This window comes from Ambystoma mexicanum, chromosome 2q, assembly GCF_040938575.1.
Source record: "Ambystoma mexicanum isolate Mex_15411 chromosome 2q, UKY_AmexF1_1, whole genome shotgun sequence".
Classification (NCBI taxonomy): Eukaryota; Metazoa; Chordata; class Amphibia; order Caudata; family Ambystomatidae; genus Ambystoma; species Ambystoma mexicanum.
In genome coordinates this window covers 1296262126-1296287755 of record NC_090924.1, presented here as the reverse complement: position 1 = coordinate 1296287755, position 25630 = coordinate 1296262126, and the positions used below count along the sequence as shown (strand labels likewise).

At 46.6% G+C, this 25630-nt stretch overlaps 1 protein-coding gene across 6 annotated transcripts in view; it reads left to right on the top strand.

Moving 5' to 3' along the window:
- The window catches only part of ATP2C1 (ATPase secretory pathway Ca2+ transporting 1), a 1883161-nt gene extending 1868671 nt beyond the window's left edge, over window positions 1–14490 (top strand). For all 6 annotated transcript variants that reach the window (XM_069648728.1, XM_069648731.1, XM_069648729.1 and 3 more), the window contains one exon: window positions 5958–14490. In XM_069648728.1, the coding sequence (XP_069504829.1) occupies window positions 5958–6091 (134 nt within the window). In that variant the 3' untranslated portion in view covers window positions 6092–14490. The remainder of the gene's footprint in view (window positions 1–5957) is intronic.
- The last annotated feature ends 11140 nt before the right edge of the window (window positions 14491–25630 follow it).

The window sequence follows — 25630 nt, the reverse complement described above, 5'->3', positions numbered from 1 at the left end:
TATCCCAGGGCTACTGCCTTCCTTTCCTAAATAGGCTCCCAGACTGTTTTCTGATTACGTATGCTTTTTGGACTACAGATCTGTTTCTTCAGCTGGAGATACTCTCCCTGCTTGGGAAAGATGCAATAGAGACTGTACCTTTAGTGAAGGGGATCCCAGGGCTGGTACTCTACATAATTCTGGTAGCCAGAGTGGACGGAGGACTGCAACTAATCTTGGATTAGAGGCACTTAAACAAGTTCCTCATGAAGGACAAATTCAGGATGGTCACCCTCTCGCAGATCCTCCTGGCCCTTCAACTCCAGGACTGGTTGGTGTAACTCGATCTTCAGGACTGCTTAGTTTAATTTGCCTATTCATCCCAAGCACAGGAAGTACCGCCGATTAATGATTGGCAGCAATCACGATCAGTTCTGAGTTCTACCTTTCGCGCTCCTCTCCGCCAAATGGCCTTCACCAAGTTGATGGCGTTAGTGGCAGTGAGACAGAGGAGAGGGGGGATTCCCATCTTCCCGTACCTAGCTGACTGGTTGATCAGAGCCAATTCCCTAGTACTGGCTGTAGAAAATCTCAACAGCACCTACAACTTCCTACACAAACTGGGCTTCTCCCTCAATTACAAGAAGTCTCAAGTGACTCCCTCACAAATTCTCCAATTCATCTGCACAGTCCTGGACACGTCCTCAGGGTGGGCTTTCCCCTCCTGAGTCAGACTAGAGCTGATTGCCTTTCTGCCCTCCATCTAGGGAACAAATGGCCTGATAATGATGGACAATACGGTGGCCATCATTACCTCAACAAAAGTGGTGATGTTGGGTCAGTATCACTGTACAAAAAGGCAATGCAGCTCCGGTTTTGGGCTCTACAAAATAGGATATTTATGTGGACAGTTCATTTGGCCAGAATGGAGAATACGCCGGTGGATGCCCTGAGCAGGCAGGGCTCGACCTCTGAGTGTGAGCTGTCTCAACCAGTCCTTGTAGAGATATTCGCCCCCTGGGGAACCGCTCAGGTGGATCTGTTCACATCCAGTTCCAACAGGACTTGCAATCTGTCCTGCTCCAGGGAATTTCCTCAGAGAGGAGCACTAGGATACATGTTCGTAGTGAACTGGAATATACCACTTCTATGTGTGTTCTGGCAAGTCCCCTTCATCCCTCAAGTTCTCAGGAGGTTGAGAAAGTTCAGGACAACCATGATCCTGATCACTCTGGATTGTGCCTGGAGGACATGGTACCCAGACCTTCTGGACGGCCCTCAGATTAATCTTCCCCAGTGAGTGCATCTATTTTCACGGGAAGGATGCCTGGGTCTACACCCAGACATCGGGACACTGAGCCTTTACGCCTGGTTTCTGAAAGGCTAAGCTACAAGGACTTGGGACCTCCCTTAGGATGTTATGGAGTTGTTGCTTTCATTCAGAAGACTGACAACAAACGCTCTATACCACTGCCATTGGAAGACATTGTGCAACAGGTGTAGAGCTAAGGATATACATCCCTTCTCATGCAACACATTCATGGTTCTAGCTTTCTGGTCCAGCAAGGTTTGCAGGTGGCTACTGTCAAGATACTTGGCTGTGCTTTCTATCTTTAACCTAACACCAGACCAAAGATCATACTTAATAATACCTACAGTAATACCGTTTTTGAAGGGTTTAATGAATACCTTTCCACCAGTGCCTTTTTTGGGTACCAGCCTAGGACTTAAATCTGGTGTGAACATTCCTGCTGGTGGAGGCGGGGGAAGCTTTCGAGCTGCTTCATTCCTGTCCTCTCAGACTCTTTACATGAGAGGCAATATTCTTGGTAGCTAGCACTTAGGCACACAGAGTAAGTGAATTGAAGGCTCTCTTCTGTAAATCACCAATCAGTCTTCAACAAGGGGCCAACCCGCATTCCTTCCCAAAGTTGTTTCAGAATTCCATGTATCTCAAACAATCAACTTACCTGCTTTCTATCCCCAACCTAATCATTCCAAGGAGGGAGAAATGTTACATAGACTGGACCCAAAAAGGGCTCTGAGTTTTTGCATTGCCCAAACATGCAGTTTGACCGAATGACCAGCAGTTCATTGGCTACACTGGTCCCAGACTAAGTAAGGCAGTGACCAAACAAACATTATCTAGATGGATAATTTTATGCATCTCAGAATCCTATTTCATAGGAGGGAAGAGAATTCTCCTGAAAAATGAAGAGCTTATTTTAACAGGGGAATGGCTACCATATTAGCTCTACAAAGCGGGATACCATTGAAGGATATTTGTGAGGCTGCAACATGGTCACCTCTACATATGTTTTCAAAGCACTATTGCTTGGATATTCTGTCAGGTCAGGATGCATGTTTTAGAAGCACCTTCTTGCAAAACCTTTTGGTGTACAATTCATGCAAGTTTGCTCGCCTGCCACCTCAACATAACATTGATATGGGAGGGCACAATCCGTTAGATGAACACATTTCTTACACATGGTAATGTTCTTTCTGCTCAAGGATTGCACATCATCCTCCCATCATACTCCTCTGACAAAGAGCAACCTCTCGTCTCTTCTCTTTCAATGTCTACAAAAAAATGTTTATGCTACTCCAAGACAGCTGAGCACGGGGTAAAATAAAAACAAGTAAGTGAGACAACGGTGCGCGGTGCAAACTATTTATACAGATGTCACGTTCATTCAGGTGCCGGCTTGAAGAGCAATGAGGGACTGTTTGGTAAGATTTTGATTTCAGTGATACATCTTACTGACCTGTGTCAACCCCAGGACTTTTTGCTGGACATTCTGATTATTTTTCCCTTATTCCTAAGTGGGTGGGAATCATTTTCCCCTCTCACCTAGTCTTTTACTCTTTTTATGGGTGACCTTTTTATGTCTCTCTATAGTGTCTGATTGAAGTTATAGTTTTCTATAACTTTTGGGCTTTGGCTGGGTTGCCCCTTTGGGTTTCCCTTTTTAATTCTTATTGTTTCTTGGGTGAACTACTGTCCCCAAGAAATAAAGTGGGATTCCCATCCCCTTTACATTTATTTTAGTGAGCCAGCACACCCCAGCTTATGTGGAGTGCTGGAGAGATACAATATATCCCTTTTCTTACTTATCTGGTAACATTTTTGTTACAATTGCAAGTTTACTTGAATGGCTGGTGGCAGTGGTGTTACCTTAATGATTTTTCAGCCATATTACTCGCGGGCTGTCAAATCAGCCGCGGGAGTGCATAGGAGGGTCACCATTCGGCTAGAATGGTGGGCTCCTTGTTTTTTGCCATTTTTAAGTATCCTTATTCTTTCTTAGGTCGTCTTCTGCCATCCTAGGCGGGGAAAGATCTTGGTTGTAGTTTTGTGTTTGGCAGTAGCCCTTTGTATTCCCCGCCGAGGTTCCAGAGTGTCTGTGAAGGCAGGAAGCGAGGGATGAGTCCAGAACTCTGCAGCCCTTTGTCTTTCACCTTGCCTGAAAGAAAGCAGCTCATGCTGGGGGGCTGGCTGTGCTGATTGGACAGCCATACCGGCCCTTTCTGTAAACTGCAGGGAGAGTTTGCAGAAGTTGTGCTATAGGTTTCTGATAAAGACTCTGATTCTGGAAGCTGTTGCCAGGTCGACCATTTGAGCTGAGTCCGAAGCGGAAGATGAAGAAACGATGGATGGAGCAATTTCGAGTGGCATGATGTAATCCTTCCTTCCATCCGACCTGGGGGTCCCAAAAATGACAAGTCAACAATCCGTTGATACACACTAGTCTCAGGAAGACCTGCGAAAACAAGCCATCCCTTGATGTGCTGTACCTCCAGAGACATTCGAATCCATGTAGTCCCAGAGTGCAGGACCGAGAGAGTGAAGAGAATCTGACTAATGATATTCGTTCTTCATCATGTACCTGTAACAGGGCACAAAATCCACAGAGCCGCAAGAAGCCTTGAGTAATCCTTTGTTGGGAGCCATTTCTGATGACTGCTGCAAGTTCCACTCCAAGATCCATTTCTTTCGTCACCGGACCAAGATTCTAAGGACCAAGTCCTGAGCGACTGCACCATGTAGCCATCCATCCAGGAACTCTTCTTTTCTGTCAAAGTACTGTGCTGGCTTGGGTAATACTTACCTTAATTTTTAAGTCGATCCTGTAAAGTTGAGTGGGTGATTCGTGTGTTTGGGAGTTTGCCCATACCGTTCGCCCAGGCCTAACGCTGGAACGCCTTTAGGGAGTCTTCTATGAAATCCCTGAATACTTTTAACTAACTCTGAAGCTAATAGTTACTTGTTGAAGAAGATATCCTTTGTAACTCTGACTTTCTTGCAATTGAACCCCATCCTGACCTGCCTACAGCTAGCTCCTAGGCCATTTGGGGTCCCTCTTCTGCCTCTGAGATCCCTCATTCTTTAGTACAGGGAAGCACAATAAAAGTGCTTACTTTTAAATGACCTGGTGTTCTAACTGTATCTCTGAAATAGAATGTTACAAAGTGTTACAAAAGTTATTACTTTTAAGTTGCTGGTTGCTCCTTTAGAAAGTATATAAGTTACTTACTTTTAATAGTATTCCACTCTTCTTAAAAGTAAGTGTTGGTACTGTTTTATTATTCTTAACTGAATGAGTCTAAAAGCTTGCCTATAAAGGCAAACCTACCTTGAATAACTGTGTTTTTCTTAAAGTGTACCATTGTTTTGATTTTGCTGATCTGTTTAGTGAATTTCTAAAACAGTCTTGGAGTTAATACTTGTCCATGAGTTCATTGTAACCCCTCTAAAACGTATAGGGGACTTACTTACCTTGAACTGTTTCTTGCCTTTCTTAGAAGTGTGCTAAGAGTTCTTATTTACCCATGAACTGTATAATACACTTCTTAAAAGTTTCCTTTGTATAACTAGCTATTGGGTAGCATTTAGGTAAATACCATTAGGTTATACTGACCTTGAATAGCTGTTTCTCTTGCTGTAGTGCACTTCTAAAATAGTTTCACTAGGTTCTTACTTCTCCATGAGTAGTTTTAGTTCACTCTAGAAAGTATACAAGTTAAGTTACTCCCTTTGAACCATGTTCCTAACAGTTACATTGGTGTTGTAACTGTACCCATTCATAATAGAAGAAAGGTACATATGTTGCAAGAGATACTTGTAACAGTGGTGGTCTAATTAAGTGATTCTATAACTGAATAACGCTGTATATTCTGGTCAAATGGGTTTGCTGCCCTTGAATTACTCATGGTATTCTAAAAGTCTAATTACTGTAGTTTTACTCCCCAAGAATAGCTTAAGGCCATTCTGTATGTGTAACATTAGGTTTGACTCACCGCAAACTGCTGATTGCTATTCTTAGTAAGGTTATACTTTGATTTGTATACTAGAAGTTTTGAGTTGGGTTTTATAATTGCGTATATATGATATGTGATAGTACTTACTTCCTCAAGATTTATCTTGGCCTACTTATATTTAAATAAACCATGTATTTGTACAATACATAGTGTTTCAGTGTTTATCTGAAATGTATACTACAATTTCTTTATAGCAAGCCACAGCCCCTCTCCTTCCTAAGATCAGCCTGACTGCTCTGTCCATGCTACCAAACCTTCTCAGATGGTACACCCTTGTACTAAGAGTGGAGTTTTTGTACTGCCTCACATATGGTTTTATGAAGCCCTTAGTTGGACTTTAGAAAAACTGGGACTTGATGCCAGAGCCACAGGGCACCAACTACTGTCGCAATGTTTTCGGGGATGTGCTAAAGGCAGAAATTATATATGAGGAATCCATGGGAGGGAACCATCCATCAGAAAGAACATTACTAGGGTAAGTCATTTGTTCTTTTCAAAAATCCTATCAGAGAAGGTTTCCCCTTGCAGTTTAAAACCACTGGGGGAGGGCTTAGTGCTTAATTAAAACAGGAATGCCATAGTAAATATCTTGCAGGATGCATACTTCAACAATATATTTGTAAGTAATGATTCTATGACTTTGTGTGTCTCTATTGCAGATCTCTTATTTCTCGTTGGCCTCACCTCTTCTGTCTGTATAGTGTCGGAAATCATAAAGAAGGTTGAAAAGGAAAGGAGCACCGATGGCTTCCAAAGACTTGATTCAGCTCACACCTCCTTTCTCGATGTATGATGCATATTGCATTCTTTTATTTGCAAATTTATAATTGAGGATGTTAAAATAACACAAACACTGTCTGAATCCAGAGGGAGGAGGAAGGCTTCTGGGGGACTTTCGATAAGTTCTCATAATTTCCTCAAATTTGGTTCTACTGAAAGAGGAACGTATTTGTGAAGCACCAAGTGTCTCAAGCACTCATCTGCTGGAAATGACAGATGAACATTCAGAGGCCTTCCCCTACTCTATGTAAAGGAACTTTTTAACAGGAACTTGAGCTGGGATTTTTGGAAGGCTTGGGGACTATTGGGTTTTGGGGTGGTGGATTTTGAAAAAGTGGCCATGGTTCTTTTTGTACGTAGAAATCAATATTGAAAACAAATGATTTGCACCTTCTGCCAAGAAGAAATGGAATTATATATCTATCGTGAAGCGATCAGAGGTTTCTGGAGTCACCAACCCCACCCCTCAACCCCTAGTATTTTGTATGAAAATGTTGGCTTGTACCTATATAAAGAGAAAGTTAACATAAAAAAGCATTTTGGGGTCTCCAAAGATGTGGTTTGTGACCCCAGTTTGAGAACCTCTGGGATAGATTTATATATATATCTATATATATGTCTATATATATAGATATATATATATATCAACCATGTATGTGTGTGTATTGTAGTTTTTTATTTTAATAAATATTTTATTCATTGTATGGCGGTGAAACCCTGTTCCCATTGACACAAATTATTGTATAATTTTCTGAAGTCATTCCATTGGATTTGGAAGGGGGGTGCTGAGAGGGGTCCATTTGTTTATGCACTGTATTTATTGTCCTAATCATGCAATATTGAACCAACTTTGTGAACATTGTGTTATTATTTTACCACAATTTTGCTCATGGGTGTGACGATTTACTAATCCCTGGTTTGTTTCTCTCGCTCTCTACATATATATATATGTCTGTGTGTTTGGAGGGACTAGTTGACATTCTGAATTTCTTTAAGTGGGCAACAATGTACTCTTTTCTGTTCTTAATGTTGGACACCATGTGAGGGGTAGGTTGTTTTCGGTGGTCCTTTTGTATCATAGATTTATTCTGTGATGTAATTGTCTGAAAAAATGAAAACCAGCACTCCTTGGTATCTTTAAAGTTAGATCCAATGCAGCCTGACAACAGTGTCTTAACTATGAGCGCAATCAGCCATAGAAAGCTAAAAACCAGTCTGCATAAGTACAAATACTAGACCATATTGAGTCTTGGGAAAGCCCACCTTAGTCCCACTTCGCTGAGAATGTAATGCAATTCATTTTACGATAAATAAAACACAGGCACATTCGGGTGCCTGGAGCATTTTTTGACCTAGTCTTACTCCTCCATCTAGTGGTACTCCTACGTCACTTTCCTCCATCCTTTATGTGATACCCAGTACAGGGACAAGATTGGTACCATTTTGCCTCGCAAAAAATGCTTCCCCTTTAAATTTTGTAGCGTGCAGCTGTGGGCTTAACCATGCCTCTAGCCCCACCCACCAGCGCCTCACTTCAGTCCTCTGTTCCGCTCGTATGAGATTGGGCCTATCTCGCATAGTGTGTGTATTATTTGGTGTGCAACAGTGTTTCCCTGTGCTTTTTTCTTCTTTTCACCAGCCCCCGGCACCTCTCTCCAGCGTATGTCGGCTCAGAGTGGGTTTTCCAGGTGTTCCTTCTGCAAGAGGTCCTTCCCTGCTCAGACCTTCATTCATTTCAGTTGGAGTGTCTGAGGGTTGAACACCAGTTGGACTCTTGCGCAGTCTGCAGCGCATTGACTCCACTGTCTCTGAAGAACCGCCTGGCACGTTGGAGCGAAATATTCTTGCGGTTACTGCTGTAACACCTTTGTGGAAATCCAAGAAGCAGGTAAGTCACACATTCTCTACTTCCTTCCCAGGAAGTTCTTCAGCTAAGAGGGGTCCTAGAGACTCTCATACCGGCGGTGTGCCTGAGGCTTCCAGGGCTACCAGTACTTGTACCGAGGGGACGTCTGACTCTACCAGTCAAGTCACCTATCACATACCGACTTCGGTCAGAGATCTGAAAAGCTATAATCCCAGCTCTACACCTGAGGGGGCGCCTGTATGCAATAAGACTACCAGGCCCACGACTGAAGGAACTAAGTCTCCCAAACACACGTCTGAGATCATTCTAAGTACTGGGGCACATCCCAAGGGCAGTACATGGCCTGTTGATCTGGGTACTCTGAGCAAGCACACTCTGAGCATCTCACCTAGCCCATTTACGTCATATAAGCAGATTCAGACACCAGGACGTACTCCAGGGGATGACTCACTCTGCTCAGTTAGTTCCTCTCCCTCTGAGTTGGCCTCGAAGCCAGTCACTTGTTCATTGGTGTATGGTGATTCCAGACTAGTGAGCCCCCCTTCACTGTGGTGCACATCATATCCTTTGCTACCAGGGCATAGGTCAGAATCTTCTACCTTTCACACCAGACAGGTGTCAGAAAGACCTTCTGCTACGTTCACCTTCAGCTGCTGCCTCCTTTACACTATCAGCGGCACCCACTTATAAACCAACGCCAATTATACGCCGACAGCTACGGTGGCTTAAGCTGCGTCTCAAGCAGCACTGAGGAGAGAATTACTGACCATTTTATGCTGCTAATAAAATCCCAGCAAATGGCAGACATATTGAAGGGTTTAATCAGGGAAATGTTTCCATAGGTTCAACCACCAGTTCCTCATCGGTTACTCTGGGATTGGTCCTCTGCCACCTCCTCCATCTTCTCATCAACCTTCACCTCCTCTGCCTCTTCCGGTTCTGGTAGGAGCTACAGCAGAACCAGTAATTCTCATTGCACTGGCCAAACCACTGGGCACTGTTCGCAAGGTGGCTCCAGATCCAGCCACACAGGGAGTAAAGTACCCCCTCAGGGATACAAATGATGATGATGACGACAAAGAAGATACGTCATACTCTGCTAAAGATTTTCATGACCGAATGTCAGGTCTAGCAGAATTCTTGGGAGTGCCAGCACAAAATCCAGAGGCAGGGGTCCTGTCGGAGATCCTATCGCTCAGGCAAACAAGCCGCCCAGGCATCCCGTTGCAAAAGTACGTATTGTCACTGGCAAAAAAGGGTGTGGTTAAAAACCCACTCTACTATAGCTCCAAACAAACACCTAGATGCCCGATTCAGACAAGTAGAAGTCGATACTGTCTTATTAGCCTCTCAACATCACTTCTCTGTGCTAGCCGCTGTGTCTCTCTATTCGAAACATTCCGCAACTTCATGTGCCTGCCTGTCCAAGGAAGACGAGATTTTATAGCCTTTCGGTAAAAGTCTACTTGAACGCAGGGTTACACCATCGGCTGCCAAATGCTGACGCTTTGTTAGCTGCAGCAATTAAAAATTGTTGAGAGAAATTGCAGTCTTCCAGACATATTTGCCTGAAGAGAGGCATGGAGCATTTAAAGCAAGCCTATCATAGGCTAAAATATCACTTATTTCCAAACCCCTGGATCATCTGTCATCTCTGTACGTTTTCGACTCCCGATTCATGTCCTACATCCCACGTCTCCTCCCCCTACTTCAAATTGGTTCACCGGCTCTCCTTATGGAAATACGCAAGCTGTTTCTGGACCAGGCGGTGGAAAAAGTCCTGAGGGCCTGGTCTACTACACCAGAACATTTGCTATTCACAAGAAAAGCCAGGGGGGCCTGAGTGTAGTTCTGGATCTTACGTACCTACACCTTTCCCTCCCTGTTGAAGATGGTGACTGCAGCTCACATAGGCAAGGCACTCTGTAAAGGAGATTGGTTGTGCTCTCTGGACCTGAAGGATGCCTATCTATATGTCCCTATTTGGCAGCCATACAGACAAATGTTAAGATTTACAGTAATGGACTGCCACTTTCAGTACAAAGTGCTCCTATATGGTTTGAACGCAGTTCCCCATGTGTTCACAAAGATAATGCTACAGCCATGGTTCTCGGGATGGTGGGGCGCCACCTATACCCATACCTCGACGACTTACTCAGATGACCAGCCCACTTCTCCACACAATGCAACACCTTGCCACAGACACTCCTCGGACTGGTGTATTCTATCAACCTGAGAAAGTCAGAGAAAGTCAGAGTTGGCTCCTTCTTAAATGTAGTGTTACTGGTAATAAGATGGTACACTGTACCACACAGAATGTTTCCAACCCAGGACAGATTCAGGGACATCCTTGCAGCAACAAACCACTTTCTTATCAGGCAGTCAAACATCAGCATGGTGGTACCATCATGTTCTGGGTCTGCTAGCTTTGTGTGTATTAATGGTCCCACTAGCCAGACTCAAAATGAGGACACTTTAAATCCACTTAGTCAGGTCATGGGACAAAGAGAAGGGAAAGCAGTCAGATTCTATCACAATTTCTTCCTTTCTGCACCAGGACCTACTAGGGTGGAAACAGGAATGCAATGTCATGCAGTGGCTCCATTCCATCAGCCCACACATGCAGTAATGATTACAACAGACTCCTCTATGGAAGGCTGGGGTGCAACTTTGAACAACTCACTATTACGGCAAATGGAACCTTCAGGAGAAAAAGTTCCACATAAACTATCTGGAGCTTCTGGTGTTTGCATTAGCACTCAGGGCTTTCCAGAGGATATTATGCAACAAAAACAGCCTTCATCAGGACAGACAGCTCCACAGCAATGTACTACATGAACAAGCTGTGGGGTACAAGATTTCCTCCACTTTGCATGTTAGCGGTGGATACTTGGAATGGGCGAAATTCACCTCCATGCAGTGCATCTTCCAGGGGAAGGGTACTCGGAAGCAGACTGGCCTCTACCACTTACAAATGGGAAATTAACCCAATACTACTGACCAACATATTAAGGTGCTGTGGCACCCAAGAGATGGATCTGTTGGCCACTCAGGAGAAGGCCAAATGTCCCTAGTTTGGGTCATGGATGCGGCAGAGGACGAGCTCCCTGGGAGATGCCTTCCATATCTCATGGGTAGGGATGTTGTGTTATGAATTTTCGCCAAATCCATTGATCCGCAAACTGCTCCGCAAGCTACAGGACTCAAAGAATTGTACAAGGATTCTAATAGTCCCACATTGGTCATCAAGAGTGTGATACTCTGATCTCCTTCAGTTCAGCATGCAAGGAACCTATTCCTTCACAATTGGGCATCTTCACCTATTAACTCCTCAATCAGAAGCAGCAGATCACCCTGCACCAGACAAGTTATCCCTCAGGGCTTGGTTCCTGAAGCGCTAACTTTGGGTTATTTGGGTCTCTCGCAGCAGAATTTACAAATAGTTCAGCCGGCAAGGAAGGAATCCGCTAAAGCACAGTAAAAAAGCAAGTGGTCTAGAATCAATTTATGGGCTAATGACAACAATATTAATCCACTGCAGTGCCCTTTAGATGATATATTGTCATTTCTTCTCACCTGGCTCACTCTGGTAATCACTCTGGTAATGTAGGATATATCGGGTGCCCATAGTAGCATCCTGAAACTCTTGAGCCTTTAGTGCTCTCATCAGGTTATCCAATTGTTAAGAGACATCGGAAAGTGCATGCAAGAATGTAGCCCGTGCTCATCCAGTATGGAACTTAAATATCGTTCTTGCTGACCCGGCACATGAACCCTTTGAGCCAATGGCATCCGTGGACATAAGGTTTGTCACGTGGAAGACAACTATTCGAGTTGCCTTGGCGTCTGCACACCAGGTCAGCGAAATACAGGTGCTGTTAGCGAATGAGCAAAACAGTCTTTCATAAAGACAAGGTGGTGCTTAGGACTCATCTGATTTTTCTTTTCCTAAGGTGGTGTCAGCATTCTATCTAAAGCAGGAGATAGTTTTCCCAACTTTTTCTCCAAATCCCAACTCGATGCGGACAAGGTACTACATTGCTTATAGTACATAGAGCATTAAAGTTCTACTTGGACAGGACTAAGCACTTCAGGAGTTGAGATACCCTTTGTGTTACTTTTGGGGGCTTATCTCCAGTGTCACAGGCATCAAAGGCGTCCATAGCCAAATGGATGGTAGCAGCTATTTCGGAAGCATACAGGCTTCAGGGTAAAGGACCACCTACAGGAATGCATGCGCACGCGGTCGGGACTAAAGCCACTGCTGTGGCGTTTTAGTGACATATACCATTGGATGTGTTAAGTAGAGCTGCCCCTTGGGCATCTCCTTCAGCATTCTGCAAACACTACTGCTTCGAAACTAGCCCAAGGTCAGATGCAGCTTTCGGACAGGTAGTGTTTAAAAATCGATTCTCCAATCATTCATAAAGTGGTCCTACTCCCTTATAAGATGGTGAATTGGAATCACCCATACAGTATGGAGGAACATACAGTATGGAGGAAAGGGGATGTGACGTAGGAGTAATAAAAAGTTACTCACTGATGTACTCCTAGCCCATAGTCCCCTTTCCTCCATACGACCCACCACCACGTCTTTGGGTGGTGGCAAACCCACCGGTGGATGCTCCTCGTGCGTTGACGGCCTGGCCTTCTCCGGCGGGATAAGATGGGCGGCGGTGCGGACAAGCGCGTCCGTGAATCAAAAGTCTTAGGCATACGGAGCGTTGCGGCTGTGGTCATCGATGGCACTGCGTCAAGTTGTCCCCTCTTCTGGGCAACACGGCTTCAATGGGCCTCCAGCGGTTATAGCAAACCTGCAAACCATGTTTGATGACGGTGGACGGAATGTCCGGGGCTTATGTTCGCTCTCCTCGGCATTCCGTGTCTACGGTCGGCAGCCTGTCGAGGGTCTGACTTCCAGGGAGCTTCGGCGAAGGTTAGCGGTGCTAGATGGTCCCTCGGAGCATGGGAAGAGGGCGCCTAACCAGGTCCTCTCTTGGATCAGTCTTGACGGCTTAGCAGCTTTCAGATTTCGGCAAAGGGAGACAGCAGTCAACCACCTTCTTCAGGCTTGGTTGTAGAGATCAAGCGTCCGTTTCAACTTCAGCTTCTGAATGATTTCTAGCAGTGAGGGGCCTCCAGATGTACTAGTTGATATCCCATTCGTTCTGCTGGGTCAAACTCAGGTAACAAATCACTCAGAAGAGCATTCAGCAGTCAGTCAGCCAATCAGGCATACAGTGCATTCATGCCCTTCTCCTCCCTCTCAGACACTCGCAACAAGGAATGTGTATTGGAACAAGTACCCAGCCATTCAACACTACACACTACATTCATACCAGTTTCGGGCAGGGCTGTCTCAGTCATTGTGTCAAACACCAGATACCAGACATCCATAACAAGAAGTGCATATTGGTCACACACTCCATTCACCCAGGTCCCACCCACAGGGTGTACCCACAACATATTTCAAAAAAAGGTAGCAGGTGCTCCTCTCCAGAAAGAACATGGTATGATAACTTGTTCTGAAATGAGAGTTTGCAGCACACGCTTTTTGCTCACTGTACCTTTCACAAATGGGAATACAAGGTAACAGGCAATAGAAAGCGAGAGGCCACAGGGGCCATCTTGTTTCCTATCAGGAATCGACTGATTCCAATGGCAGGACCTGGGTATCCCAAAATGAAGGATATTCAGAGCACTTGTCAAATTCAGCATGGAGCTGCCACCAGCCCATACCCTGCTCTGAGGGCCTCACACAGGTGCCCTAAAACATACACTAGGGGCACAGGGCTGTACCCCCACCCATGTGTCTGTACACCAAACCAAAAACAGGAAGAGCTGCACTGCCAGGAGTCCCACATGGACTCCTGGGTAGAAAACAATACAGAACACAAATGAAAAAGGACTACAGGACAAGGACAGGGAGGCCCTGTCCCTCCAATGCATTTCCAGCATCAGAGGTATTTTTTTGCAAGGCAAAATGGTACCAGTCTCGTCCCTGTACCGGGACACCTATACAGTAATTGAGGAAGGGGGACTATGGACTAGGAGTACTACCATCACTAGGATGAGTAACTTTTTATTTTAACCTATATGTGGCCATTTCAAACTCATTGACCTTTGGTGTATCTTGAGTTGTCTGTGTTGGAAGAATTATCTGGTTCACAGTAGCAAGGTGCCCTATATTGAATCTAAAAAATGCTGTTGCCATTGTTAGCCCTGGTTGCTACCTTAGCAAAGTGTCCAGAAAATGGTGTGGCATGTGCATGTCATAAAGATGCCACCTCCTGAAGGATTGAGTGTTGTTGGCTAGTACATTGTGGGCCAACTGTCAAGAGCTGTGCTGTTCCGAATCTGCAACTATATGGTGGGTGCTAGTTACCAGATCTATCCATTCAGAACCTTTGGCAACACCATCAGCCTTACACAGACACATTCAAATAAATAAGACACTGATTTAAAAAAACAGTGAGAGACTTAAAGGACTTGTTGGGCACATGTCATCTTGGCTAATCCATAAGATAAAATTATTTTAAACATGTTATGCATTTCTTTCACTGATGAGTCTTCCAGTACTTGTTGAGAGCACATTTTATAAAAAAAAACAAGGAATGTGTACGTTCATCTCAAATCTTTTTCTTCAATTGCCTCACAAAAATGTTATTTCCTTTTCAAAAAATCCCATTTTTCAGCCTGCCATTTGAACTAAACATCTGTTTCTGCTTCCTGCTGATTGAAATTGTAGTGCTGTAATATAATTACATTGTTTTGAAGGCATCACATCACGCTGCTTGTGAAATTAGTTAGACTGAGAATATTTATTTCAATGGATTACTTTTCTCCCGCAGATTCCTCATCTTGATAGATATCCATCATCCAGCTCTGCTGTTCGGAATGGACACAGGGCGTAGTGGACCTCGACTCGGTCGTCGATCCATCTTGCTCGGCTGTCAATCGTCAGCCACGGAAATGACGTCAAGCGTTGTGTATATATAGCACGTCACTACACCCTATGCTTCAGTTCCTTTTTTCCGTGCGTTTTACGGGCTGCATCAGGAACACAACTCGAGTTTACTCAACGTTTCTTTGTACCTAGCTGTACGCCTTTCTGACAAAACCTTGATGCAGCGTCATCTCGCAGGGTTTCGGTTTCAAGCGATGCTGTGATTGCGAGGCCGAGATGTCTGTAACTGACCCCCAGGATGTGTCTGGGAGCCATTCCTCATCTTCCTCGCAGAAGAAGCAGCAGCAGCACCACCATCAAAGCAAGACCAGCTCGTCGTCAGAACAATGTGAGCCCTCGGCGGGGCCGACCACTCGGGAAGAGTGGGAAAGTTTTGAAACTTCCATGCTTGAAATGTTAAGGCAACAAGTTGCTGTAGGTGCGACTTCGGACCCAGATCAGCAAGCTTTGGTGGCAAAAGCGGCGCTCGGTGCTCCCGACCCCAAGCCAGCCACTCCGTTGACATGAAAAACGCCTTTGGGTGTCACGTCTACCAGGCATAAGTCACCGGATGGCCATATGGCAGAGGCTCACGATGCCCATCATTATCAGAGCATCCCACGGTGCCGAAAGAACCTTTTGGCATTGAAAGCTTCGGCTTCAAAACCTATTCTGAAGCCCTCTGCGCCGACAGATGACGGTTCATTTGTACCACTGTCGAGATTGGGTTTCTTCAACTCGATGCAATCCATATTTGGCGTGGTCGACCCCGATGATCCAGTCAACCCCATTTACACAGGAGTCGGCGGCGTCGACTTTTTCGACAGCCAGGCCAATTTATTGGCCCTAGCTCAGGGTCTAGTAGACGCCAGTGGTCTGGATACTTCCCCAGATCTTGAGTTACAACAAAACTAGCCCTATAGCCATGCTAATATCAAGTTCAGGGATCTGGTCCACAGGGTTGTTGACGCCCTTGGGTTGAATGCGTCTGCCACATCTCTTCAGGGGTATGAGCTCACTGACCTTTTGGACGAGGGTCCCACAGTTGAGCATAACATGCCATTCAACCCAGCCATTGCTGACCTTTTAGCCTCCTTATGGCAGCACCCTTGTACTACTCCCCCTGTGAATGTCAATGTTACAGGGAAGTATAGGCCAGCAGTAAGTTCTTAAGGTCCCTCATAGGGGGCAAGCACTATCAGTTCAAAGTGCTTCCCTTTGGGTTGACCTCCGCGCCAAGTTTCTTCATCAAGCTCATGGTGGTAATTGTGGCTCACCTCAGGAGATCCGGGGTCCACGTATTTCCATACCTAGACAGCTGGCTGATCGGAGGGAAGACAATGGGGCAGGTTTTGTCTCATCTCTTCTACTGTTTAGCTCAAGGTAATCCCCAGTAAACGGTGCACTGAGGAACACGTTTCTGGTGGACTGGATCTTCCCTCTCCACTACGCCCGACCCCCCGATTCCTGTCATACCTTGGGTTCTAAGGAGGTTGAATAGATTCAGAGTAACCATGATCTTGATCACCCCGGACTGGGCGAGGAGAATGTGGTACTCCGATTTCCTGGATCTGACCATTTGTCCACCTCACCGGTTGCTTCAGCGTCCGGATCTCCTGACCCAGTCAAAGGGTCAAGTGCTGCACCCAACCCCGGATTCCCTCAAACTACATGTGTTGCTCTTGAGGATGTGGTATGATGCGTGGGACCTCTCGGAGGCAGTACTTGAGTTGTTGCTGGCTTCATACCAACCTTCTACAAGATCTCTGTACGCGTGCAGGTGGAGAGGATTTGAGGCTTGGTGTAGGGAACGCAAGTCTGACCCCATCTCTTGCCCCACCATCACAGTGATGGAGTTCCTTCTGTCACTGGCCTCTTCAGGCGTTCCAGGTGCCACAGTCAAAGGGTATTTGGCGGTCTTGTCTGTGTTCAAGAGGTCCCCAGACCAAGGTTCCTTTTTTACTATTCCAGTCATGCCCCAGTTCCTGAGAGGCCTGCTCAACAAGTTTCCGCCAACCCCCTTTTTTTTGTCCCAGATTGGGATCTTAATCTGGTTTTCACCTACTTGATGGCGGCTCAGTTTGAGCCTATGCACTCATGTTCTTTGCGGCTGTTGTCTCTTAAGGCAGCCTTCCTGGTCATGATATCTGCCGAGAGGGTTTGCGAGCTGCAAGCCTTGTGCTGCAAACCTCCTTCTCTGAAGTTCTTTCGTGAGAAAGTCTCTCTCAAAGTCAGGCCTGAATTCCTTCCTAAGGTGGTTTCAGAGTTCCATCTGTCCCAATCTATTGATTTACCTGTCTTTTACCCTCCTCCACATCCCTCAAAAGAGGAAGAGCGGTTCCACCGCCTTCATCCCAAGAGAGCATTAAGTTTATATATTGCTCGCATATCCGAGTTTCGGAAGTCAGATCAGTTTTTTTGCAGGCCCATTCCTTGTGTAGAAAAGGGCTTGCTATCACTAAAATAAACCTTGTCATGTTGGATTATTCTGTGCATATCCGAGTGTTAACAATCGGCAGGCAGTGAACTTCCAGCGGGCATCAGGGCCCACTCAGCCAGAGGGGTTTTAGCCTCTCCAACCCTCCGGAGAGAGGTTCTGTTAGGAATATATGCCGGGCAGCCACTTGGTCATCCATGCAAACATTCAACAAGCACAATGCCTTGGATGTTTCATGTGGATCTGATGTATTGTTTGGTTGGGTGGTTCTTCAGAATCTGCTTGCTTAAACTTCTTCTCTCCTCCGTTAGTCTAACTGCTTGGGGAGTCTTATCAAGATGAGGAATCGGTGGGATATTATGATCTTCCTATGGATTCTTCTCCCGCAGTTTCCTCCTAGACCCTACCATCAATCCCTGCTCAAACTTCTTTGGCTTTTCGTTTTTTTCCAAACGAGAAGACATCTAGTGATGACTCTTGGATGACCGTTTTTTTTCTCACTCATGGTTGGGTGGGAACACCCTGTTAGGATGTATTCTGGTTAAAGTTTTTTACCGGCTGTTTAGCCCCCTGCTGAATTTCAAGGGTTTTGTTGCATTAAATCTGCACAAACTAACTGCACCTTAACTAAGGTTTTATACAGTGAATTTGAAGGGTTTTGTTATACCATCGTACTACTATGTCCCGTCCCCATTCCTCCATACTGTATATGGGCGTCCCTCGCTAGGCATGGCAAACGGAAACTTGTTCACCAGTAAAAATGGTCTTCCCCTTTAAATGTTGATGCGCGTGGGTCCATGGCCACAGGAGCTTGCGCTCCCTTGGCTCCACACATCGGCACCACTCCCCAGTCCTCTTTATCACGTCAACGGGAGCAGACCTCTTTCACTTCCGGCTCTGGTTGAGGGTCTTTTATTTTTATATTTTTTTTTACGTAATTCCACGCTACGTCTGTCTTTCACAGGGATTATTTTTTGCCTTTTTCCATCTAGCTAATTTCATTCAGAGTCATAAGTACTCTGTCTTCCGGTGCTACGCTTCACCCCGGCGCATGTCGATGGCGGCATGATTCAGCAGGAGTCCAGTCTGCGAGGCCCTCTACCCCTTGTTGGATCCCCACACGCTGTGCCTCTGGTGCTTTGGCGAGGACCACAGCTTCTCAGCGTGCAAGGCACTCACCCCGCGCTCGCAGAAGAACCGCTTGGCCAGGTGAAGGGAGCTGTTCTCAAGATCACCACCGGAAAACATCAAGGAGTACATCAGACAGAAGACCTGGCCAAGGTAGGTGCCCTGTTCTCCTCTGCACCCTGCTAGGGTGACTTCTTCCCTGGGAAGCGTCCAAGCGATAGGGGCCTTCCAGTCCCTACAACCAGTGTAGGGACCGAGGCTCCAAGAGTTACTCGCCGCACGGCCGAGGGGTCAAAGGATCCTCCTGGTCCCGCCGCTGAGGGGCTGCAAGGCTCTGGTACTGGTGATCTCCCAGAGGGCTTAGCTCTAAAACCGGCACACACGTGAGGGGGCGCCTAAATGCAGTACCAGACACACTACCAATGACATTGCCGAGGGCACTATGCCTCCCAGGTCCTTGCCTGAGCTACAGGGAAGGTCCGAGCCTTCAAAGTCAAGTAAGCAGGCGGAGACTGGTCCCACTATGACTATCATTATGCAGCAAGCACGTGGTGCAGTACCAGACAGGATGCCCTCTCGGTCAGATAAAATGGCTGAGCATCTTGAGCCTCACCACTAAAGTTCGCAGGGATTGGAGCACGCACAAAGGTGGAATTGGTCACCACCAGTCAACTGGTGCACCTCATACCCAACTACATCCACGCAGAGGTGATACACACACCCCGACTACCAGAGATAAGGTGCGGGGAGGGTACTGCAGCAAGTACAAGCCCATGGTCCCACGCAGGAACGCACTTCACCAGTATGCAAGGACAGGTTCTTCGAGAAATTCCTGTCAGGCACAGTCGCCTCAGATGGGCACTTTTCTCAGAGGAGTCATCCAAGACATGCTCCCTGCAGCCCCCATGCAACCCTCCTGTCATGGTTCCTACACAAGTACCAGTGCAGGCCCCGGTACCCGTGCTACCGCAGGTGCCAACTGCGGCCCCACCCTTGGCTCAGCCTCCGGCACAACCCATCAGCATGCTGCAACTGCCTGCAGCATCCCCAGCACTACACCAGCAGGCCCGAACCCGCAGGACACAGTGGGGGACACAGACGATGAGGAGGATCAAGACACCTCCTCCTCGGCTAGGGCCTTCCATGAGAGGCTGGCTGGAGTGGCGGAGAACCTAGGGATCCCGCAACCGCAGGTAGAGCAACAAAAGGCGGGGGGGGGGGGTCTTTGCTGAGGTGCTTACCATTCAGGCAACCACCAAAATGGGTATGCCGTTGGAAAAAGATGTTGAGTGCCTCACAAAGAAGGGCTGGATAAAGCCCCACTCTACGCAGCCTACTAACAAGCGCCTGAATGCCAAATATCAACAGGCAGCAGGGGGACTCCCTCTTTCTATCGGTGCACCTGCAGCCTTACTCTGTTATTGCGGCAGCTTCAATGTATGCTAAGCCACAGGCTTCCACCTCTGCATCCATGTCAGCTCTGTTAAGCAAAGAAGAGAAGCTCCTAGAGAGCTATGGGTAGATGTATTCCAATGCTGCTCTCCACCTGCGGAAGGCCAATGCGAACGCCATGCTAGCCGCCGTGAACCAAAAACTATGGAGGGAGTTGGTAGAATTCCTTCCCGAGCTTCCAGCACACTGGCGAGATTCAAGGCAGGTCTTGCGCAGGTGAAGGTAGTAGCTTGGGACATTATGGAGTCAACAGTGGCCCATATAGATGCAGCTGGTGGGTCTATATGTGTTGCCACCGATATAAGGTGGACCGGATGGCTTGGGGCTGATGTGCAGGAATGCATACTCGACTTGCCATTCGAGGGAGTGGACTTGTTCCATTCGTCTACAGGCGAGGAGCTTCACAAGATGAAAAACGGCTCCCAAACAGCTATGTTCCTGACAATCTTAACTAAGCCTGCGTATAAGAGGTTTAACCAGTTACCCACGCTCTGACAGAGGTCGTTCCTTTGTTGGTTTCTGTGGAGTCCAGGAGTGCCGTACGAAGCAGCTTGAGAGGATGCCTCCAACTAGCACCGATGGAAACAGCACACATCATTGCATAAATGGTTCTTCCAATCCCCCTCCCAGGCACCACCTGCCTCAGAAGGGAAGAAACCGTGATGGTGCCATCCAGATTCACAGTTCTCCAGTGGGGGACAGGCTTGCCCTCCATTTTCAGTTGTGCCGTGCGATGGTTCGCGGACCCCCTCTTCCCACAGATTGGGATGGCAACTCTTCTGGCAGCGATCCACTCGCTCTTAGAGATCCAGCCAGTGGAGGAGGCCCCTACTTCACAGCGAGGGTTGGGTTTCTGCTCCTGCATCTTTGCCATACAGAAAAAGAACCAGGCTGGCCAGAGAGTTCTGGACCTTTCCACTTTGAACTTTCCCTACCCCTACAAAGGTTCAAGATGGTTATGCCGGCACTAATAGCGGAGACACTTTGTGGAGGAGACTGTATGTGCTCCTTGGATCTAAAGGATGTTTACCTGCATGTTCCGATTTGGGAGCCCTATAATTCCTTCCTACATTTCAGGATCATAGGCTTTCATTTCCAATACAAGGACCTCCCATTTGGTCTCAATTTGGCCCAAGAGTCTTTACAAGGTTAATGAATTCAGTGGAAGCCCTGCTCGGAGCGGAAGGCCCACCACCTTTATCCATACCTTCGACGACTGGCTTGTATGAGCAGTCGTCCGAGGGAGTCCAGCACACAGCTGCCACACTAAAGCACATGCTCTAAGATTTGGGGTTCTCCATCAACCCCAAGAAGTTGTAGTTACTTCCCACGCAGTCCTTAACATTCCTGGGGCTAATTTGGCACACAAGGGTGGAGAGTAACTTCCCCTCGGAAGACAAGATCACAGAAATCAAGAAGGCAAAGGGGGCATTTTCTCAACAGACCAGTACCCTCTGCATGGTGGCACCAGCACCTGCTCAGAATAATGGCAGCTTGTCTCTTGGCCATGCCACGCACAAGACTCAAAATGAGGAGTCTGTTGCTACATTTCTCAGCCTCTTGGAAGCCGGAAACGGGCTCCCACACAGCTCTAGTCGGCATACCACAGCACTTTCACCAGGACCATTTGTGGTGGAGTGCGGAGGCCAACCTGTTAGTGGGCAGGCCGTTCAGGCAGCTGCTACCAAAGGTCACCATTACAACAGACTCCTCCATAGAGGGTTACGGGTCTACCCTGGACAACCACAGTGTCCACAGAGTCTAATCGAGGCAGGGACAACTGGAACACATCAACTGACTTGAGATGATGGCCATCTAGCTTGCTCTCAAAGCGTTTCCCCATTGTAGTCAGTTTGCATTCAGACAGACAGCTCCAGGTGCATGTATTACATCATCAAACAGGGAGGTTCCAGGTCTCCTCTGCAGGCTGTCCATCGACATATAGGAGTGGGCTCTGCCGAACAACATTTACTTATCAGCAGTCCACCTCCCGGGGAAATCCAATCTGGAGGCGGACAGGCTCAGGCTGGGGGTCGACAACTACGAGTGGCAAATGAATGAGGATGTCCTGATCTTCAGGTAGGGCCACTCTCAGGTAGACTTATTTGCCCCCCCTGAGCAACAGTTGATGCCACCAGTTTGCATCCTGGATGGGGCATGGCAGAGTGTGAAGGATTCTAACCGGGCGTCACACACCGGATCAGGACTCTTTCCCTTAGCTTAGGATGTATCGCTCAATTAGAATACTTTCTTTATTTTCTAATAATTCGAATTGAGCTGATACCCGACCCGTCTCACAACCCCTTTTACAAAAACCCCGGGTCACAATGGACCATGAACCAGGCCGGTTGGTGGGAATACAGTATTTATTTTAATTTCAAGGGAAATCACACAATATTTATGTTGGGCAGCAACCACCAATGAGGTGATAATTACAAGGAAAACTACTGAAATACACTTGGGTAACCTTCTACAAGAACATATCCAAAGCACAAATGAATAGGAGCACTTTTTCATTTAGGATAGATAGCACTCAAGTTAAGGTTTCCCCTGCAGTGTTCCCTCAACCCACAATTGCTCGAATTCTGAGTGGATAGAAAGAAGCAGCAGGAAGTCAGGGATATGAGGCAGCAATCAATCAGAATCTGACCTTCCCTCCGAAAATAAGAGACAAAAAAGGACGTATGATCTATGCAAGACAGAAATGAAGAGAACAGTGGTGCTAACGCTTGGAGATCAAGGACAAGATGCACAGAGAATTAACAGTTTTAAACTAGGAATCAAGGTATGGATAGGATTACTTAAAGTGTAGAACAAAGACAAAGTATCAAGATGGGGTCGACTGTGTTGCTATGGGATGGGGAAATGCTCACAATCTGCACTTGAGTTTGGGGATTTGGGCAGCCAACCAGATTCTGGACTCAAAAGATTCTGGTCACAGGGAGGCAGCGGACAGCAAACAGCCGGGCAAGTCTGGTCACTGGATGATGGCAATGATACAGCGGGCATGCAGGGAGTGGGCAAAAAGCCGGTCTGGTCACAGGATGCTTCACATAAGGGTACCAAAGCTTTTCTCCTTGGCTATTGGAATTTTAGGGGAATTTCTGGATCAATGGCCCTGCTGGGATAGTATCAACTATGCTTTGGCCTTGCAGTAGAGTCTGGAATCTTGCAACAGTGGATCTGGAATGTCAGGATACGCAGGCGCTGGAAATTCAGGAGAGTGTGTCCTGTCCCTGTGAGCTCCCACCACTTATATAAAGCGGGTGACATCATCGGGTTTATGGTTGGGCAGAACTAAACTAGACCTACCCCCAAGCACCGGATAGGTCAGCCAATGTTGGTTGCCTCCTCTAGGAGGGGACTCCGTTTATGGGGTTCTGTTTTTACGAGGGGCAAAGCCTTCCCACAGTCCTTTTTGCCAAAAATCATTCTTAACATAAATTACACATTTGTACAATTGTGGGAGCATGGTGTTCCCACTCCAAGATCTGTACAACATTGTTTCGCCCTTCTAATAGTTTTCGCGATCATAGTGAGAACCGCTTCGCCCAAAATCCCACAATTTTATGTGTGTGTGCATACTATCATAGCGCAAATTTCTATACATTTTTAACGTTCAACCATATGTACTTTCCCCATGATTTACATTCTCCTGGTGTTTGTGGCCCATACATGCTATGGACGGCCGCAATATCTTGTTTAGAAGCAATGAAAATCTCAGTTAAACTGTACAACATTTACATTTTTGCGCTGTCCAGTTACAGAATTAACAGTCTTAAAAGTGTATTCATCAAATAGTATTTTGAGACAGATGATCAGCATTTGTCCCCCAACTGGAACCTTTTATTTGTCTTCAGCTACCACCATCTGTCAGTTCAGCATAGGGTGGCCATGGGGGTTTCCCAGTTTGATTGAATGTTTATTGCCACTTCCCCCACTTCACAGATAGGTGTCCCAGATCTATTGTCTCAAGCTGAAGTCCAGACAGATGTCTGACGAGCGTGTGATATTTCTTGGTCTTGGTCCATTCAAAGTTTTCAAAGGTAGCAATGAACATGCATATGTCCCAGAAGTTTTATAGTGGCTCCTTTTGGGGGGAAGGCCTCAGTTTAGTCAGCAGAAAAACCTGTTCTGGAGCTCCCTCAGTCAAACCAATGCGTTTAATTCTTTATTTTATTTTGTTCTGAATCAGAAGCAAGCCTATTGAAATAAAACATCCCATATATGTTTCCCAGCAGCAAAAAACCCTTTACATTGCTAGGCCAGGACAGGGCCTTCTCTATCATACACTTTTAAAACAGGTATTTGTCTTATTTTGCAAAAGCACATTTAAACATGTGGTGAAGTCTGCTGGTATGTCCCTTTCAAAAGGTTCCATCTGAATTTCCCACATTGTTCTGCAGTCCCATTCAATTTCTCTCATACAGCAATCTGTTTAGGACACATATCCACTGAAATTTGAATTAGGCCCTTAGAGCTAGGTTTTCTTTTGAAGCCGTGATTTTTGACATTTTGTAGCCCAAAAGTCAAGCGTTTTTTCCATATGGCTAAGGTGTAGTTTCTGTTGATTTCCCAGATTTGGTCTGACAAGCATGCCATTCAGGAATAATGCTCTCTACTGCTGGGGCACAATCTGAATATGGATGGGCATGGTAGGGACTCACTGATAAAAGCAGAGTAATGTAGAACAGATGAAAAGAGCATCAGAGTGGCATCATTTTAAATATAAAATATGTCCCTTTTTCCCTTGGAAACTTTGGGCTAGCAGCAAAGCAGTACAGCTTTTCACTTCACTTGTTTAGTACACACAAGAACACACCCTGGCAGCCTTTCTCGGGGTGCTCCCTGTTCCAGCTTGCCCAATGTTGGTTGGCAAAAAAGTGCATCCATCCTTTTGTAGATGCAAAACACAGTTTTCATGCAAGGCCCTGGTGCTCAAAGGAACCAGCGCAGCCATTTTGCTGGTTCTGCTGAAGTGCAGCTTGGTGATGTGGGGAACTACTGCTGAGTGGGTAAATGTATCCCACAAGAGTATCCCTAGGGGATGCGCTGCAGATTCAGTGGAATGACATGTGGGCATACACTTTCCCTCCCACCCCACTCTGTTGATTCACAGGGTCATCTGCAAGGTCAAGGCGTCACGGGGGCTTCAGCTCATCTTGATAGTGCTGTGGTGGCCAGCCAGATCTTGGTTCTCAGAACTGCTCCAACTGTCGGATCAAGCTCCGGTCCCCCTTCCACTGGGACCTGCCTCTATACTATCCCATCATGGAGGTACAGTGGGTAACCCCGCTCTGCAGAAGTTAGCCCAAGTAACAGTGGTTACTGAACGGGTCACCTTGAAATATCTGCACTTGTCACAGGACAACTCGGCTATCATTTAGGGGGGTAGAAGCAACTCCACAAGGAGTCGGTACAGAAGAAAATGGACCAGGTTTTGTCGCTGGACCAAGGCAAACAAGATAGATCCCTTGGCATGCACATTAGACGATGTGTTGTCTTTCTCTGCGCATCTGGCTCTTTCTGGTGTGCAGGTAGACACCTGTTGTACTTCTATGGCAGCCATAGGGGCTTACCAAAATTCTGGTGATAACCTCTTTTCCTTCTCCAATCTGGTGGTCAGGAAGCATTTAGCTGACCTGACCAGATTGTATCCCCCAGTCAAGCGACCACACCCATTCGGGACCTCAGTGTGGTGCTAGGCACCCTGGCCTTTTAT